Here is a 17,617-nt window from a genome sequence, read left to right as displayed (position 1 = left end):
CTCACTGTCGATAACAGTTGGAGCCGCGACTTGAGGCATCCCACCCGCGAGGAGGCGCTGGCCAGCGCGGAGCCAGACTCCGGACATTGAGGCTAGTTTCTTGTGCCCGCTTCGCTCCCACTTGCTGTGCATTTGTGATTGTGGACACTTTTCTCTACCTGTCCTCATCTGTAAAGTGGGCACAATAATAGTGTCAACGCGATACGTGATCTTTCACATTAGCACACACAGTCGGCGTTCAATAGATGCTTGCGTTTATTTCATTCCTTGTCCTGGCGTCCGGGAACGGAGGGGAGTGAAACCAATGTTAGTGGGTGACACAGGTCTATCAAGGATCTTATATCCTCGAAAAGAAGCATTTTCGAAGTCCAGCGACCCCTGAAGTTACGCCTCTAACTACAGCGACCCAGAGACTCAGCCTCAGGAACTTCTAGCCACACCGACTCGGTGGTAGCAAACGATAGAGTGGCGGAAGTGGCCCATCCTCTTCCTCTATCGGCTCAACGGCTTTGCTAAGCTTCTGGGGACTTCTTCGGCGCAGGGCATTGTGGGCTTGCTGGGCGGCCCGACAGCGAGAACAGAGGACTAGCGGGCCACTGAACAAGCTTCCAAAATGATGGTGAGTGGTGTCTCGCGCATCCATCGCCATCCGCTGCCATCTGGTCGGTGGCTGTCGCCGCTCAGCCGGGGCAGCCTTGTGGGATCTTTTCCAGACTCTTGCCTCGGACCTCGTCTTGGCTTCCTGCCTGTGGGCGACTCCGGCTGGCCGCGGCCTGAGTCGATTCGGGCATGGAGCAGGAGCGGTTGGCTTGCGTTCTGTGGGGCTCAGGGTTCTGGTAGGGTCGGGGACTACAGATCCCAGGGTGCTTCGGGACCGCGAAGCCACGTTGGGAACCCCTTCTCGAGGCTCCCCAGAGTAGGGACCTGTGTGAAACGAGTGTGGGTCGGGCGTGCATACGCGGCCCGCAACTAGGCTTGAAAGCCCGGGCTGCCCTGGGAGATTGCTGGATTGAAAGAGTGTGTTTTTAGAACGGACAGAGGCAGCATTGGGAATCTTTTGTTGGGCGCGCCCAGCGACCCGCAGCTCTTCGGCTATTGCATATATGAAAACATATTACTCCACTCATACTTAAATTCATTCATTTACTCGCGCAGTCACCAGATTGGTACATATTAATGCTTACTGAATGTACCAGGCCCAGAGGATTACTGGGGATGCAGCCTTTCAGCTAGGAAAATGGGCAAGGCAGAGGGGGATACAGTAGCGGAGGTGGGACGACCTGCACTCTGTTTCCGGTGACATTAGACAAGATTTTCTAGTTGTCGACCAAACTCTGTGTCTAGTTTTCTTAGAAGTGGGTGTGTGTGCCCGCGCTTGCGCACATTGCTGCGTTATGAATGTTGGAGTGTCCCAAAGGTTTCCTTGTAGCTCTGCAACACGGCTCCCCATTTCTCCCTCTCAGAGTTTCAGATACCTTCCCTGTGTCTGAAGCGTTGGTGGTATAGTGGTATAGTCTAGGTTGCTTTTGAGAGGGCTAACTTAGCTTCTGAGCAGGTGATGGCAATACCTTGTATCCTTCCTTGGCTCATTCATTTTCCAGTCTTCATCATTACTATTCTCTTTATTAATTTTAAAATTTCTTCATTATTTGTTCTTGAAGATGTCTTGCTCTTTGTAGAGATAGCACACATAGTGCAATGTTTGAAAATAAGGTCCCTGGAACTACATTAGAGTCCTATGTGTATAACTTAGCTCTGCCACGGTTCAGCTGTATGATTTTGAGTATATTTAATTTCTGGCTCTTAGTCTCTTAGAGAGAATAGCAATAGAGTATTGGTGCATAGAATTAAATGAAATAAAACATGTAAAGTGCCTGGCGTGTAGTAAACACTTAGCAGATGTTAACTAAGCAGTTGCTTCCTTTCCTCCCTATATTACTTCCTGCTGCCAAAGTTTCTATGAGAGCTTTGGTTGGCTTTTAAAGAACTGATGATCAGAACCACAGTCCTCCTGTGCTGTGATAAAACCCCTTACCAAAGGGCTACAAACCACTGCATTTGAGTTTCACTTGAATTGATTCTTTCTGCTGTGTCAGATTGACTGTTTACTTCTTGGATGTCTCACCTCCTTTGGGAATGTGAAACTTCTACCACCAGGAGTCCTCTATGCTGGCATAAAATTTGTCTCTGGTGTTCTAGAAGCCTGTGATGGAAAGAGAGGTAAAAGAGTCCCCTGAAGCTTTAACCCCTCTCCCGCTTTGGCTTTGTTATTTTTGAGACAGCATTCACTTAGTTGCCCAGGCTGACCTCAAACTGGAGGTCCTTCTGCCTTAGCCTCCTGAGTAGTTGGGATTCAGGTGTGTGCCACCAAGCTCAGCTCCTGAAACCTCAGTTCTGTGACTTTGAGACAGTTTGAACAGAGTGTATGTCCCTGCCTTTGTGGTATTGAGCTCTGCGTGCTTTGTTTTATAGAACATCAAGCTTAATGTTTAATAAACATTTTTAAGGAGGATGAAGAGGAAGATCATTAAGCTGAAATTCCAGCCTTTCATGATTCCCTTGTCAAGAGTACTGGAGGAATAAAAATACTTGACATTGAGGAGCTGGACTGTAGCTCAGTGGCAGAGCGCTTGCTTTCCACATGTGAGGCACTGGGTTCAATCCTCAGCACCATATAAAAATAAACAAAGACATGCTGTCCGTCTACAACTACAAAAAAAAATTTAAAAATGAGTGATATTGAAAGTAACTTATGCTCTCCATAGCAGAGTCTGCTGCTGGGGAACTGATAGAAAATGACCCACCCTGCTTGGCCTGGCTTGGCTCACTCCAATTCTGCCACCCTTCCCTCCCTTTAGGATCTCTTCTCCTCAGCCTACTATTTCTGTATGGCCTACAAGGATAGGTAACTTGGAATCTGTGATGAGCTTCTTCTTGATCCTTGCTTTGTACTTAAGAATTCTCAGTAAATTTAGTGCCAGTTTATTTCCCAAAAAAAGTTAAGAAGCCATTGCTATCTTACATCAAGCACGTTCACATAACAGTTGAATTTTCAGCTTGAAAAGCTGATGCATATTGTTTCATCTGTGGCCAGATCTTGGCCCTGCAAGGTTAGGATACTGTGTTCCTTACCTTTGGGAAACTCATACTTATTTAAGATACATGGTGATATATAAGTTGTGAGCAAGGGGGAATGAAGAGAAAGGAGATTCCCCTCTTCCAATTGTCCCATTTACTGCTCTAGAGAAAATTCGTGGAAGAATTGAGGCTCTTAGGAATTTGGTCTCGTGGTAGGAAAGTGGTTTTGGTAGAAAATGGTAGGGTGACCCTTGTAGATAAGGGTACAAGTTGGATGTGGAGTTGAGAAAACATCTATAAAAGCATCAGATAAAGTAGCCTGTCAAAGAGACAAAGAACCCATTGAAGGTGCTAAAATGGATTTGACTTAGGTTGGTTTTAATTTAAAGCAGAAGATTCCAAGGCTGGGGTGAACCAGAGAAAACTTTAGGCATTCCTAAGGAATGACTTAGCAGGACTGGGAGAAGGTGATACCTTACAGAAGACACATCTGCTCATTTCAGAAGGTGCCAGGGACTAGGTCTGCTGAAGGACTGGGAGTATAGAGAAGCCGTTCTTGCTGCCAGACCTGGGCCACTCCAGGAAAAGGAAGGAGTTTTTCCCTATATCCTCATCCCAGGTCCCAGATACAGGGGGTTTTCTGACAAGCAAAATGCTTGTCAGGGAGGACTGGAGGGTGTTTTTAGTGGTAAAGCACTTGCCTAGCATGTACCAGTTCGTGGGCTGTATCTTGCATGTGTACCCACACCTGTAATGTGTGCTTATTTGACAGACATATATATATATGTGTGTATATATATATATATATATATATATATAGTAGATGAACACAAGACATTTATTTATTTATTTGTGTCGTGCTGAGAATTGAACCCAGTGCCTCAGGTGTGAGGCCAGAACTCTGCCACTGAGCTATAAACCTAGCCCCCAAATACTCCCATTCTTATTCCTTAGAGTCTGTTGGACATCTTTCCATCCCTTTTATACATTTACATATTATATCTTGCCTTTTATCTGTTTTCTATGGTGGTTTTTGTTTTGTTTTGTGGTACTGAGAATTGAGTTGGGGGTAGTCAGCATTGTGCTACAATAGAGCCCTTTTTAATTTTAAGATAAAAGTCACTGGGATTATGGCCCATCCCCACTTTGTGACACCAATCCACTGCTAAAAATTTTTTCTGGGCTTGCCTTTTCTGTAGGAATAACATCTGAACTTCTTGCCATAGCTAGCCTCAGGTGTGTGAGATCTGCTTCCTGCCTACCTGTTCGTCTTTATTTTAGTCTTTCTATTGTTCATTCCCGCTGAGCCAAGAAGTTGAGCATTTTAAAGAATTGCCTAGTTCATATGGAACCAGGCTCATGGATCGCTAGACTGTTTCTGGAATATGAATTCTTTACTCCTTATTGTAAGGCTGAGGCAACCTATACTTTTTTTTTTCCTTCCCTTGCTCAGTACCTGAGGTAGGGTTAGCACCCTAGGGGTGGATGGCCTGTAAACATTTTATTTCATGTTACAGTAAGAAATAAATATAAGACTAAGGAGGCTGAGGCAGGAGATGGCAAGGTTGAATCCAGCCTCAGCAACTTAGTGAGACCTTGTCTTAAATACATAGGGCTGGGGATGTAGGTCAGTGGTAGAGCATCCTGGGTTCAATACTCGGTACTACAGGGGGAAAAGAAAAGAAAGAAATTAAAATCATAGCTTGTTGATAAGTATAATAGACAGTAAAACGTGTTGAAATAGTTCTGATTCACTTGAAAAATTGGCCCAACACCCAGAATACTAGATCTGATTCACAACTCATCTCTAAAGGCTTGGGCTTGGATGCAAACTCTGGTTTGCTAGCCATTGTCTGCTACTTGCCACTGGATAAAAGATCTAAGTAGTCCCTTTAAGAAAAAGTGGTATGGTAAGATATATTCTGTGCTTGTATAATTTTATCAAAATGGATTATACTGTTATAGATAACTAAAAAGAACCAATAAAATAAACTTTTTAAAAATTAGAAAAAGCAGTATGCCGGGCATGATGGTACACACCTGTAATCCCAGCAACTCAAGAGGCTGTGGCAGGAGGATCGCAAGTTCAAGGCCAGCTTCAGCAACTTAGCCAGACTCTGTCTCAATATAAAATAATAAAGGGCTTGGGATGTACCTCAAAGGTAGAGATCCCCTTAGATTCAATCCCTGGTACTGGTGTGTCTATTAGGGGTTGGGGGGAAGACCAGGCTCTCTGTCTTCCCAGAGTTTCTGAAGCAGATCTTCAAATGAAGCCCTTAAAGGGATAGTGGCCCTTTTGAGTCCAGTGTGACAAAGGAAGAAATAAACTTCTGGGGCACCTTCTTGGAAATTAGTCACATGGAAGCTTTATGGAGCCAGCATAAGATGGAAACATTGCTATGTGAATTAGATGTGTTGTCATTTTATGAAGCAAGACAAAGGTGCTGTTTCTCTGTCTTCTACACTCACTCCAGCTGGTAAAGCCCTGTGCCTCTCTAGGATACACCTCAAGCTGTCTGTGCCTTGCATACTGCACAGGTGCCCCATCTGTTTCTTTAAGATTGAGCTGTAACAGACCAGTAGATGTTTTGCTTTGGGGTTGAATCCTGACCAGGGCCTCCTCCTTCTTCTTGTTCTGTGATCTAATCCTTAGCACAAGAAATAATAAGGCCAAAAGTTGAAAAGGCCATGCTCATTCAACTGGGCACTTTAGAACATGTGATTTGTTCTTCTAGTCTAGGTCAGTGCTCCTCAAACCATTTTCCTGCCTTGCATGCCTGACAATGCCTCTGGAGGTAGATGGTTGGGGAATGTGGTTTAGAAAGGCCTTCAGATAATTGTATGAAGGAGTTGGGAGCATTTTTCCTGTCCCCTCCCCTCTTGAGTTTCGTTATAATAAACGATTATTAAAAGCAGGTAATTGTTCTTTCTTTCCTAGCCCACACCAGTTATCCTGTTGAAAGAGGGTACTGATAGCTCCCAAGGCATCCCTCAGCTTGTGAGCAATATTAGTGCCTGCCAGGTGATCGCCGAGGCTGTAAGAACTACCTTGGGTCCTCGTGGCATGGACAAACTTATTGTGGACGGCCGAGGTAAGTCTACTGGGTTCCTCAAGGCCTATTTTGCAGGAGAGGAGGGGCTTGGGTGGTATTTGGACTAGTACAGGTTGGCACCAAAAATCCCACTGCTTATAAGATCTCTAAGGGATTGCTCAGATTAAAGCATTTCCACTTCATACATTGTCCTGATTTTTGAACACTTGTAGGAATATATGGGAGAACCTGGTCTCAAAAGCCATTGCCTTGTAGGAAGACGTGACCTAGAAAACTGAAATAAAATCAATTGGAGTTCTCAGTGATCACTCCCACTGTATCATGTCAAGACAAGGAGAAAATTCTCTTTATGTTTTAGTGTGTTATTGACATGCAAAATACTAGGATATCCACTGTGTATCTTCTCATTTAAAATATTTTTCTACATCAAATTGATCTGTATTGATTGCTATTGAAAGAAAATTGGGAACCTGTGGTCTATAAAAATTTGTGCACAGAGCTAATTACATAAAAAGATGATATTGATATCTTTCCCTTAATTCCTACTGTGATATCCCCTCTTCCTTATCCCAAGAAAAAGTGTACATGGACCCCAGGTCCAAATAGAAGACAGAATTTAGGAAAGGGGCTTTAAGTTTTTGTTTGTTTCTCTTAAGGCAAAGCAACGATTTCTAATGATGGGGCCACTATTCTGAAACTGCTTGATGTTGTCCATCCTGCAGCAAAGACTTTAGTGGACATTGCCAAGTCCCAAGATGCTGAGGTAGGAAAATTAATCATATGTTTTTAAGTGGAGATTGAAACTCATACCTGCTTGCTATCTTCCTTTTATCTCTTATAATTTTTTAGTTTTATGTCTAAAATTATACTTTTATAATATATGCTTACAAAAATAATCTTTTGAGAATTTATACTAGGGCTGGGGTTGTGGCTCAGTGGCAAAGCACCCACCTAGCATGTGTGAGGCACTGGATTTGATCCTCAGCATCACATAAAATAAAATAAAATAAAATAAAGGTATTGTGGCCATCTATAACTAAAAAAAGAATTTATACTATTCTATCCAGGAGCGGGGTGTGCATGTCTATAATCTCAGTGGTTTGGGAGGCTGAGACAGGAGGATTGTGAGTTCAAAGCCAGCCTCTGCAGTTTAGCAAGGCCCTAAGCATCTCAGTGAGACCCTGTGTATGAATAAAATATAAAAAAGGACCGGGATATGGCTTAGTGATTAAGCATCTTTGGGTTCAGTCCACAGTACCAAAGGAAGAAGAGAAAAAAAATTCATACTATTCTATTGCATGTAGCTTTCATATCTGTTAACACATTGTCAATGGCAATGATCTTTAGGTATGAGATCCTAAAGACTAAGTCTAAGCTCTTAGGAGCAGGCCCATGTACTGTTATCACGTGAATTACTAAGTAAATAGTTTCACATCTCATCTTTTAGTTACCTACAAAATGGGGCTGGAAACTCTTTCTGGTGTGCCTGTGTGTGTGTGTGTGTGTGTCACTGGGGATTGAACCCGGAACCTTGTGCATGCAAGGCAAGTACTCTACCAACTGAGCTATATTTCCAGCCCTTGGTGTACCTTTTTTAACGATAGTAAAATATAACAAGATTTATCCTTTTAGCCATTTTAAGTATACAGTTCTGTAGCATTATCCTGTCTTTCCTAAATCAGTTCTAACACTGGAGTCTTGATGATAAACACTGAAAGAGATGGGTTTATGTTTTAGAATACTGTGGAATATGTATATTACAGATATGTCCTGAAGTGTAAAGGTTTGTTAGAACCCAGTAGCTTATAAAACAGTATGGTTTAAAGTTAAAAGTGAATATTGGATTATCTACAAGGAAATTATGCCTTTCTGTCCAGAAAGGGACTATCACAATGTCTTGACTACAGTTAATATGTTCTCAGTTAATTCATGTATGTGATTTCATATACTGAGAAAAATTTTTTATATAATTTTTTTTAGTTGTGGATGAACACAATACCTTTATTTTATTTTTTTATTTTTTATGTGGTGCTAAGGATCAAACCCAGTGCCTCACACATGCTAGGCAAGTGCTCCACCACTGAACCACGACTCCAGCCCCACTGAGAAAATTGATTACCTAAATCAACCCTCTTTGGAGAATGGGGTTATCTGGGAATTAATTTTTGTAGTCCAGAACCAATTGATAAGTAGTTAGGACTACTATCATGTTCTTTTTGTTGCAAAAACCTGTGTTTACAGAAAAAAAGCTTGACACCTATTTAAATAATGTCCAGTTTAAATGGGTAGGTTACCTGAAAATGGAGTTTCAAGGTGCTTCCTGAACATCAGAGAATGTGTTTCCTGTCATTCTTTTCCAGGTTGGTGATGGTACCACTTCAGTGACCCTGCTGGCTGCAGAGTTTCTGAAGCAAGTGAAACCATATGTGGAGGAAGGTTTGCACCCCCAGATCATCATCCGAGCTTTCCGAACGGCCACTCAGTTGGTACGGGATCACTGGTTCACCTGACCTTGTACTTGGGCATCTTCACATTCCTCTTAGGATAATAATTTAACTGGCGTGTGGAGTGACTGCAAGAATAGGGTTATTTGGGCATTTCCTGACTTCTTTCTAGGAACTTCTATTCAGTAGCTGTTTGATGAGATAGATTAAACCTCTGGTTGGAGTCAGCCTGGTAGATTATGATATAGATATAGTCTCAGTAAGTGACAGCCTTTTTTTTTTGGTCTTGCTATGATAGGTGAGCACGCTACCACTGAGCTACATCCCCAACCTTATTTCTATCAAGTACTTCTAGCTCATCTTAAGACCTAGCTATTTTGTGACCTAGGACAAGATACTTAATCTTGCTAGGCTTTACTTTCTTCCTTTGCTGTCATCAGCAAGGGGAGAAGGTTTGGTGGTGACATTAAAATGAGATTATATATGAGGAGTGCTTTGGCAAAGATAAAGTACATATACACACGTATCTATACACATGCGTAAAAAAAAAAAAATATATATATATATATATATATGTGTGTATGTATACACATTGTATTTGGGGGGTTGGGGATTGAGCTCAGGGGTGCTTGACCAATGAGCCACATCTCTATCCCTTTTTTATTTTTTATTACGAGACAGGGTTTCACTAAATTACTTAGGGCTACAACTAATAAAGTGCTAGAAGTCAGAGGTGTTTTTAGTAAGCCAGAGGTTTTGTCCTAATCTAATGTCATGACTTGTTTTCATTCAGTTGTGTTCTTTTGTTTTGTTTTGTGGTGCTGATGATCAAACCCAAAGCTTTGGACATACTAGGCAAGTGTTCTACAACTGAGCTGCATCCCTAACCCTTCACTTACTTGTTTTAAATATATTACCTGATCCAGAGCTGAATCCTGGGAATACCCTGATGATTCTTCTACTTACTCTACACTTTCAGAATTTTCTAAACTTACAGAGTTTTACATATTCATAGGCAGTTATAGGACCTAGGAATTTTGTTTGAGCTGTGGAGTAGAAATGCTTAAGGTTTGGAGTAAACAGACAAGGCACTAATAAGAAATTGTCCACTTTACCAGTTTGTCTGTAACATAAGAAACTCACTCAACTTCTGTTCTTGGCAGGCAGTTAACAAGATCAAAGAGATTGCTGTGACTGTGAAGAAGCAAGATAAAGTGTAAGTTTGCAGTGGGCTTTGTTATAACCTTGACTTCCTGTCGCCAAATTGGATGCAGGGAAGCACTTGGCAAATCCCTATATGGGCCTGAGGCACTTTGGCCCTTGTTAGAACCTTGGCTGTGCCCCAGCCAGCACGGCAAAAAAAGAAGCTATAGATCGTAGTTTAAAAGTTTTCACATGGGAGGTCTTTGACTACAGCTGCCCTCTGTCACTGATCATCTGTCCTAATGATACTGAAGGTGAAATTGAAGAGGGCTGAGACTAAAGGCTGGAAGGGAACTACCTCCACATCACAGTAGAATCGGGTAAGAAGGATTAAGTTTTCAAGACCTGATACAGATTCTGCCTTTGTGTCCCAGGGAGCAGAGGAAGCTGCTAGAAAAGTGTGCCATGACGGCTCTGAGCTCCAAGCTGATCTCTCAGCAGAAATCCTTCTTTGCTAAGATGGTGGTTGATGCTGTGATGATGCTTGATGATTTGCTGCAGCTTAAAATGATTGGAATCAAGAAGGTACAGGGTGGAGCCCTAGAGGTAAGCCTGCTGTGGCCTCTGTAGACGGCTCCTGCTTTCACCTTGGCTCCTCTGACAGTTTCACGTGGGAGTGGGGTACACAGTACAGATGGAGAGAGAACGCTTATTGGACCAGAAGTCAGACTTGGACTGTACTTCCATACTGCCACTACAGGATATAGATAAATTTTATAACCTCTGCAGAGCTTTGTGAGCAGAATGGAAAACTGGAATAATTGATTTTCAGAATCTTGGTTTCCATCATTGTTCGGGGTATGGTAGGACTAATTCAGATATTATCTATGACCCTAAGTGCATGTTCCATATACCACCCCTGACCCATATACAGGCACTGTTACCAGTTTTTTTTTTTGTGTGTGTGTGTGTGCTGTGTCCTAGAATTACATATGCAAATATAAGCACATTTGTAAATACTGTTTTTTAAAACACAGATGATTGCTTATAATAGTGTACTGTAACTTGCTTTTGTATGTATGGTCAGGTACACTCCTTCACTGAGCTACATTCCCAGCCTTTTTTATTTTTTGAGACAAGATCTTGTTGAGTTGCTCAGGCTAACCCTGAACTTGTGGTCCTCTCGCCTCAGCCTCCCAAGTTGCTGGGGTTACAGACGTGGACCACCATACCTGGAAAGATAAATTTTAAATCTAGTTTATTTTAAAAGACACCATGTGGCTGATGCCTACTGTATTAGCATAATTGTAACTTTTTTTTTTTAATACAATATTATTTGTCTGGGGAAATGTTCTTTGATGTTAGTGGCTCCATGTTACTTTTTACCTTTTTAATCTCTGGGCTGCCATGCTTATTATTATTCCTTGGTGATTTTTTTCTTTTTGATACTAGGGATTGAACCCAGGGGCACTTAATCACTGAGCCACATTGACAGCCCTTTTTGTTTTGGGGAGGTAGGGTTTTGCTAAGTTGCTTAAAGCCTAAGTTGCTTACGCTGCCTTTGAACTTAAGATCTTCCTGTGTCAGCCTCCCAAATTGTTGGGATTTCAGGCATGTGCCACTGCGCCTGGCCTTGTAAACTCTTATATATAAAACCTAACTCAGAATTCAGGTAGTGCTTCTTTACTTAGGGTTAATAGAGAACCTTCTGATTTATATCTTTCATCCTCATTTCACCCCTGAGCCTCATGTTCCTGTATCTGTTAATTACATTGTCCGATTCTATAAACCAGTAGTATTTTGTATAATCCTTGTCATAGTTGGTTTATTCTGTTACACTAAAAATCTAGGGGCATCCTTGACAACTTTACTGACTTCCCACTCCCTGTCAACCACTGTTTACCTACTAATTTACTAATTATTTCTTTTATCCATCACTTTTATTAGGACCATTGTCACCCTTCTCCAGTCTTGCATCCCCTAAATCATTCTTCATGTTACAGGGTGGAATTCCCTGCTTTACTACTCTGAGTAAAGCCTTCTGGATCCACATTGCCTGTAGCCTAAGAGCTAGGCTTTCATGGGGCTTATAAGGTACTCCTGAATTGGCCCTTGCCCACCTCCCCCTACTCCTCTCTGGCTGGAATTGTCCTGTCTTTTACATTCCAGCAGTTCAAAGGGCTATTCATTCCCTGGTCCCACAACACTGCCCCCCATCTCTTGTAAACACTCCTTTCTTTTTTCTGTTTGACTAATTTCTGTTTGTCCATCATGATTCAGCTTAGTTGTCACTCTCTTTAGGAGGTCTTTGATTTGATGCAGGAACTGGAGGCCATGGATTTGGGAGGCCATGGTTTTGATGCAGGAACCGGAGGTGTATACTACTCACTGATAGGCTATAGTATTATAGACTTATATGGGCAGAGTACCTAAAGATCATTGAACTGATTACCCTTTTTCACGGAATGAGGAAAGACTTGGTCATTCCGTGAGAATTGAGATTTGAACCGAAGTCTCAATGCCTAAGTCAGTCTGAAGTGCAACATGCTTTCTGTTATGTTCTGCTATTAAATCCAACCCACAGGAAGTTCTGTTAAGAAAAATGTGGTAGAAGCTCATGTCTGGAAGGGATCAATATGTGATGAGCCATAATGATAACTGATTTTTATTATCTTTTGTCTTTGCCTTCTAGACTATAGCATACACACTGTGATTGTGTGAGTGTGTGTGCGTGCATGCACATGCACAGTGGGTAGGGAATTGGGGGTAGACGAAGGCTGCATTGCTCAGCTCCTGCCCTAACATAACTGCCTGGCTCCTTTCCTGACACTGTATGTGAATATAGAGTTATTCATTGGCAGGTGCTTTAAAAGACAGTCCTGCATTCAGTTTGTCTCTGCAAACTGAATGATTTCCCTCATACTAAAAGGATAACTAAAAATATGTTTGTTTATTTTTTTAAAATGGGTTGTTCCAAAATTTTTGTTAATGAGAAGGCAGTGAAATAAAGAAATGGTTAACTCTTTCAGGGTTACAGAAATGGACAAGTACTAACCCAGCAAAGTACAAACCTGATTTGTGGTGGGGGGTGGGGTACCAGGGATTAAACCCAGAGGTGTAGAGACAGGGTCTCACTAAGTTACTGAGGCTGGCTTTGAACTTTCCATCCTCCTGCCTCAGTCTTCTAAGCCATTGGAATTAAAGGCATGTGCTTCTGTGCCCAGCTTGTTTTTTATTTTATGCTGGTACCAAACCATTGAACTAACTGTCTGTTTCTAACTAGGAGTCTCAGCTGGTGGCTGGTGTTGCATTCAAGAAGACTTTCTCTTACGCTGGCTTTGAAATGCAACCCAAAAAGTACCATGACCCCACAATTGCCCTTTTAAATGTTGAGCTTGAGCTGAAAGCTGAGAAAGATAATGCTGAAATCAGAGTCCACACAGTGGAGGTAGGCCTTACCAGCCTGAGGCGGTGTGGGAGTGGGTGCCTTTCTGGGCCAGGGCCTCAGGTCTTGACTGTCTCAGGTCTAGCACTGCTTCTCAGGCTTCTTATATTCCCCTTTTCCTCCCCCTACCCCAAGCATTAATATTTGAATACCAGACACACTGCTTTTCTCACTCTATGCTTCTTCCCTAGTGATCACAGCCTAGCATAATTTGGATACAGAAGAGTTGTTGAAATATTGTGCTCTGGCCCTGGGGGCGGCATTGACAGAGGCTTTCTAGCTATATGTCTTGCCTGATATTTTGCTTCCCCCTAGTCAGCCTCCTCCCACTGCACTCCTGTAATTGCTGTTATCAATGCTGCTGCTGGAAACACCATTTCACCCAGTACAGGGTGGCCTTTGGTGGGGAGGAGGAGGTCTTATCATTGGGAAGACCATGGTGCAGCACCTCAGTGCAGGTTAGGACTCCTATGGGGAACTATTTTTCACACCTTGGCTGTGCCAACTATGGTGTAGCTCCCTGCCCTGGGGTTAATTTCTGCTTTTGTGTTTGAAATTATTACATGGTTCCTATTATCTTAAAAGAGCCTCATTTGTTTGGACTAAAGAGTAGCTATTTACCCCTGTTAATTACCAGATACAGCAGCATTCTTTATTTTAGCCTACCCTAAATGTCAACGTATCCTCATCATTTTCTGGGTCTTTTCAGGATTATCAGGCAATTGTTGATGCCGAATGGAACATTCTATATGACAAGTTAGAGAAGATCCATCGTTCTGGAGCCAAAGTCATCTTGTCCAAACTCCCCATTGGGGATGTGGCCACTCAGTACTTTGCTGATAGGGACATGTTCTGTGCTGGACGTGTACCTGAGGAGGATCTGAAGAGGACCATGATGGTAACCAAATGTTCACAGGCTGCTCTTTGGCCTTTGTGGCCCCAAGGGGATTTCGGCCCTGTCTTTTTAACTCTTTCTGCCAGGAAATCCTTCATTCCCAGTGTTTCTGTGCCTAACAACCACAAATAGGTCAGGAAGTGAATATTGTTCATGAGAGAACTAGCAGTAGCACTGTGATTAACTGGACAATCTCATTGGGAGTGGGCTTCCTGCCAGATGTTTTTCCTTTCTTAAACTGTTTTGTTTTCTGCTTTCAGAGGTGTTTAAGGGTCTGCTGGAGGTTGGGGGGAAAGGGTAGATTTATCTAGTACAGAGGGCTCTGGGCTGCTTTGGCAGAGTCCAGCAAGGGAACTAGCTTGGAGACTGGGTGACAGGGAGCTGAGTAGCCTCATTGGGAGCCTTTGCTGCTAGATGATTCTGCCTTCTTTGCTCTTTAGGCCTGTGGAGGCTCTATCCAGACCAGTGTGAATGCTCTGTCAGCAGATGTGCTAGGCTACTGCCAGGTGTTTGAAGAGACCCAGATTGGAGGCGAGAGGTGAGTGGGTCTGGCTTTTTGCCATCTTCTGGGCACAGCTTGTACTGTTGTTCCTTTTTTGAGATGTTACCTTTGGGGGCATGAAGAATGTTGGGGGGGGGAAGAAGAGCCTGTTGGGTCTTAAGTCTGATTCCACAATCTTGATTCCCCCAAGGTTAGCACAGATCTTCCCAAGAAAATGCCTTTAAGGTTGGGATTGGGTAGCCTCAATGAAAATGGAAGAGCAGCTCCTAAGTGTCGAGAGGGCTTGGTGGGGAGAACAGATCCAGCAAGATGGCAACAGGAAGTAGTTCACATGTGTGCGATTTCATCTTGAGCATAGGTATAACCTCTTCACTGGCTGCCCCAAGGCCAAGACTTGTACCTTCATCCTCCGTGGAGGCGCTGAGCAGTTTATGGAGGAAACAGAACGGTCCCTGCATGATGCCATCATGATTGTCAGGAGGGCCATCAAGGTACTGGCCTCCTATCTACACAGCCCTATTTCCCTACATGTTCAGACTCTGGATTTGTATGGTGATCCCTTACCTGCGTGGTGGGCTCTCTTTGGCCCCAGAAATCATAGAAAAACTCAGCTTTAGTCTCAAATAGGTTATGTTGTCTTAAAGGTTAAGGCTAGTTCTTGTTAGCAAAGTGTGGAATTGATGTAGTTGGGTATTCCAGTGATTATGTCACTGTCCTCAAATTGCATGTTTCTTGATGGTTTACTAGGTTGGAGTTGGGGTGTGTTAGATGGGAACCATGTCTGGGCTGTTTTAGGGCTTCATTTGGGGTAAGGAAGGAAACACCATTTTCTGGGCCAGAGGACCTACCAGGTGGCCCAGGTTAGAGCCTGGACCATGATCTGCTTGCATTGAGAGGTGGTCTGGTTTCTGCAGAATGATTCAGTGGTGGCTGGTGGTGGAGCCATTGAAATGGAGCTCTCCAAGTACCTTCGGGATTACTCAAGGACTATTCCAGGAAAACAGCAGCTGTTGATTGGGGCATATGCCAAGGCCTTGGAGATTATCCCACGTCAGCTGTGTGACAATGCTGGCTTTGATGCCACAAACATCCTCAACAAGCTGCGGGCTCGGCATGCCCAGGTGGGTTCTTCTTCTCGTCAGAATCCAGGGGTTGGGTGGGTGGGGCTAGATCATGAGTGTGTTGTGCTTATTACTCAAGTGCACATACTTGACCCCAGTGATGGGCTGGAACTAAACCTAGTGTGACTGGGTAACTGCCTCCTCTTCAGGCAAAGGCCACATTGCCTGCCATGGAAACAACAGCGTCCTGGGAGAGAGCCTGGAGCTGTGTGTAAGAAACTTAGGATCAGTGCCATATTGCCTCTCCTCTTTTCCTTATTCTTTCAGGGGGGCATGTGGTATGGGGTGGACATCAACAATGAGGACATTGCTGACAACTTCGATGCCTTTGTGTGGGAGCCAGCCATGGTGCGGATCAATGCCCTGACAGCAGCCTCTGAAGCTGCATGCCTTATCGTGTCCGTAGATGAGACCATCAAGAACCCTCGCTCCACTGTGGATGCTCCTCCAGCAGCTGGCCGGGGCCGAGGCCGCCTCCAGTGAGAGGTGCACACCCATCACATACTGACTGGCAGGCTGGCTGCAGATGTGCTTGCCTTCTTTGACTTGGTTAGCTGATGTTATGAGGAAGTGGTAGTAGTTGGCCCACTGTTTCCACTAGTGATTATTTAAATAAAATTCAGACTTGGAATTAACCTTGTAAATTATTTGGGCATAGTTGTTTTACTCATATTGCAACTCAGAATTTGTGCTTTGCATGTACGTACTCAGAGATACAAAAAGGAGTTCTCTGAAGTTTCGCTGTGGTTATGTTGATTCCAGAAGTGGCTAGATTGTGTGGAGTTACTTCCTTTTCTTGATAGCTTATTTCACCCTCCCTAGCCTGGACCCTGCTCTTGGGGATTCTCTGCTTTGAGTAGATGTTGTATTACCTTGTCTGCCTCTTCATGTTCTCTGGGCTCAGACTTTTGTTTCCTCTTATTCAAGATCTTGAAGTTGACTCTGGGAGGGATGTTTGGCAGAGGTCATATCCTCTCATAACTCTGGTGACTTAATCCATTGAGAAGGAAGCTGAGGGCTCCCACTTGGTATTTTTTGTTCAGCCACCAGTGATTTTATGAGTCCTTGTGTTTTCTTATGACCAGTGATAGTTTGGCAAGGCTCCCACAGAGCCTCCTGGAACTCCGACAGATCTAACAGTCATCTCAGTCAAACTGATCCTCATAGCTGGCCTACAGCTAGTGCTGTACTAAATAATTGTTAGAGCTAGAGGTAATGATTGTCACCTTGAGTTACTGAAGGCAGCTGCCTGAAATCAGTGATTTTAGAAAAATTTGGGCTCAGCTTTTGTGGTTAGATGGACTCAACAGCAGAATGGGCAGCAGGTATTCCTGCCAACTTGGTAGTCTTTAGATAAGTTATTATTCTGAACCTCACCTGTTCCACAAGTACAACAAGGTAAGAACAGTTGGCTCACAGAGTTGGGTTAAATGCCCATTCTAGATGCATTTGAAGCCTAAACACCTGTTCTTTTTTCCCATTTTAAATATTTTCAGACCCTAGTAATCAAATTAGTGAGGCAAGCCCATTTTGTAAGATGTGTAATTCAAGGCAAGGCCATGGTGGCAACTTGGTATCCCCTAGATCAAAGCCTGATTGGTTGTTCAAAGCTTCCATACACCAGTGTTGGTAGGGGACAGTTCCTGCTACTTCTCCTAAACTTTGTGCTGGGTTTGCCCTTGAAGATAGCTTCTCCAAGCTGACAATCAGAAGTGATTTGTTTCGAGTCCATCTGTTTGAATGCAGACACTGAAAGCAGGATTGAGCTGTGATGGGGACAATAATGTGAATGGCATTCCTCCAACATGTTCTGCATCCCTGGGGTGACTCTTCCTGATCATTCACCCCATTAATGCTGATTGGGTTACCAGCCTCCTGCCCCAGTGCACTTCAGTTGTGCAAGGCTGTGGTAACATTAATGAATATGGTTCTGGGG

The 17,617-nt window shown here is 43.4% G+C and overlaps 1 protein-coding gene across 1 annotated transcript; it reads left to right on the top strand.

Moving 5' to 3' along the window:
- Window positions 1-115: 115 nt before the first annotated feature.
- Window positions 116-16,316, top strand: Cct7 (chaperonin containing TCP1 subunit 7). Its single transcript, XM_046432220.2, has 12 exons — window positions 116-619; window positions 6,017-6,170; window positions 6,788-6,894; window positions 8,492-8,617; window positions 9,739-9,791; window positions 10,153-10,324; window positions 13,002-13,166; window positions 13,873-14,061; window positions 14,499-14,596; window positions 14,919-15,051; window positions 15,475-15,681; window positions 15,949-16,316. Exons 1-12 carry the CDS (start codon window positions 614-616, stop codon window positions 16,162-16,164), a joined length of 1,626 nt encoding a protein of 541 aa, XP_046288176.1. The 5' UTR covers window positions 116-613; the 3' UTR covers window positions 16,165-16,316.
- Window positions 16,317-17,617: the final 1,301 nt, after the last annotated feature.

Source organism: Marmota monax, unplaced genomic scaffold (assembly GCF_021218885.2).
Source record: "Marmota monax isolate L192 unplaced genomic scaffold, Marmota_monax_Labrador192_F-V1.1 WCK01_AAM20220418_F8-fsc00106, whole genome shotgun sequence".
NCBI classification, from domain to species: Eukaryota; Metazoa; Chordata; class Mammalia; order Rodentia; family Sciuridae; genus Marmota; species Marmota monax.
This window is presented reverse-complemented; position numbering and strand designations above follow the sequence as displayed.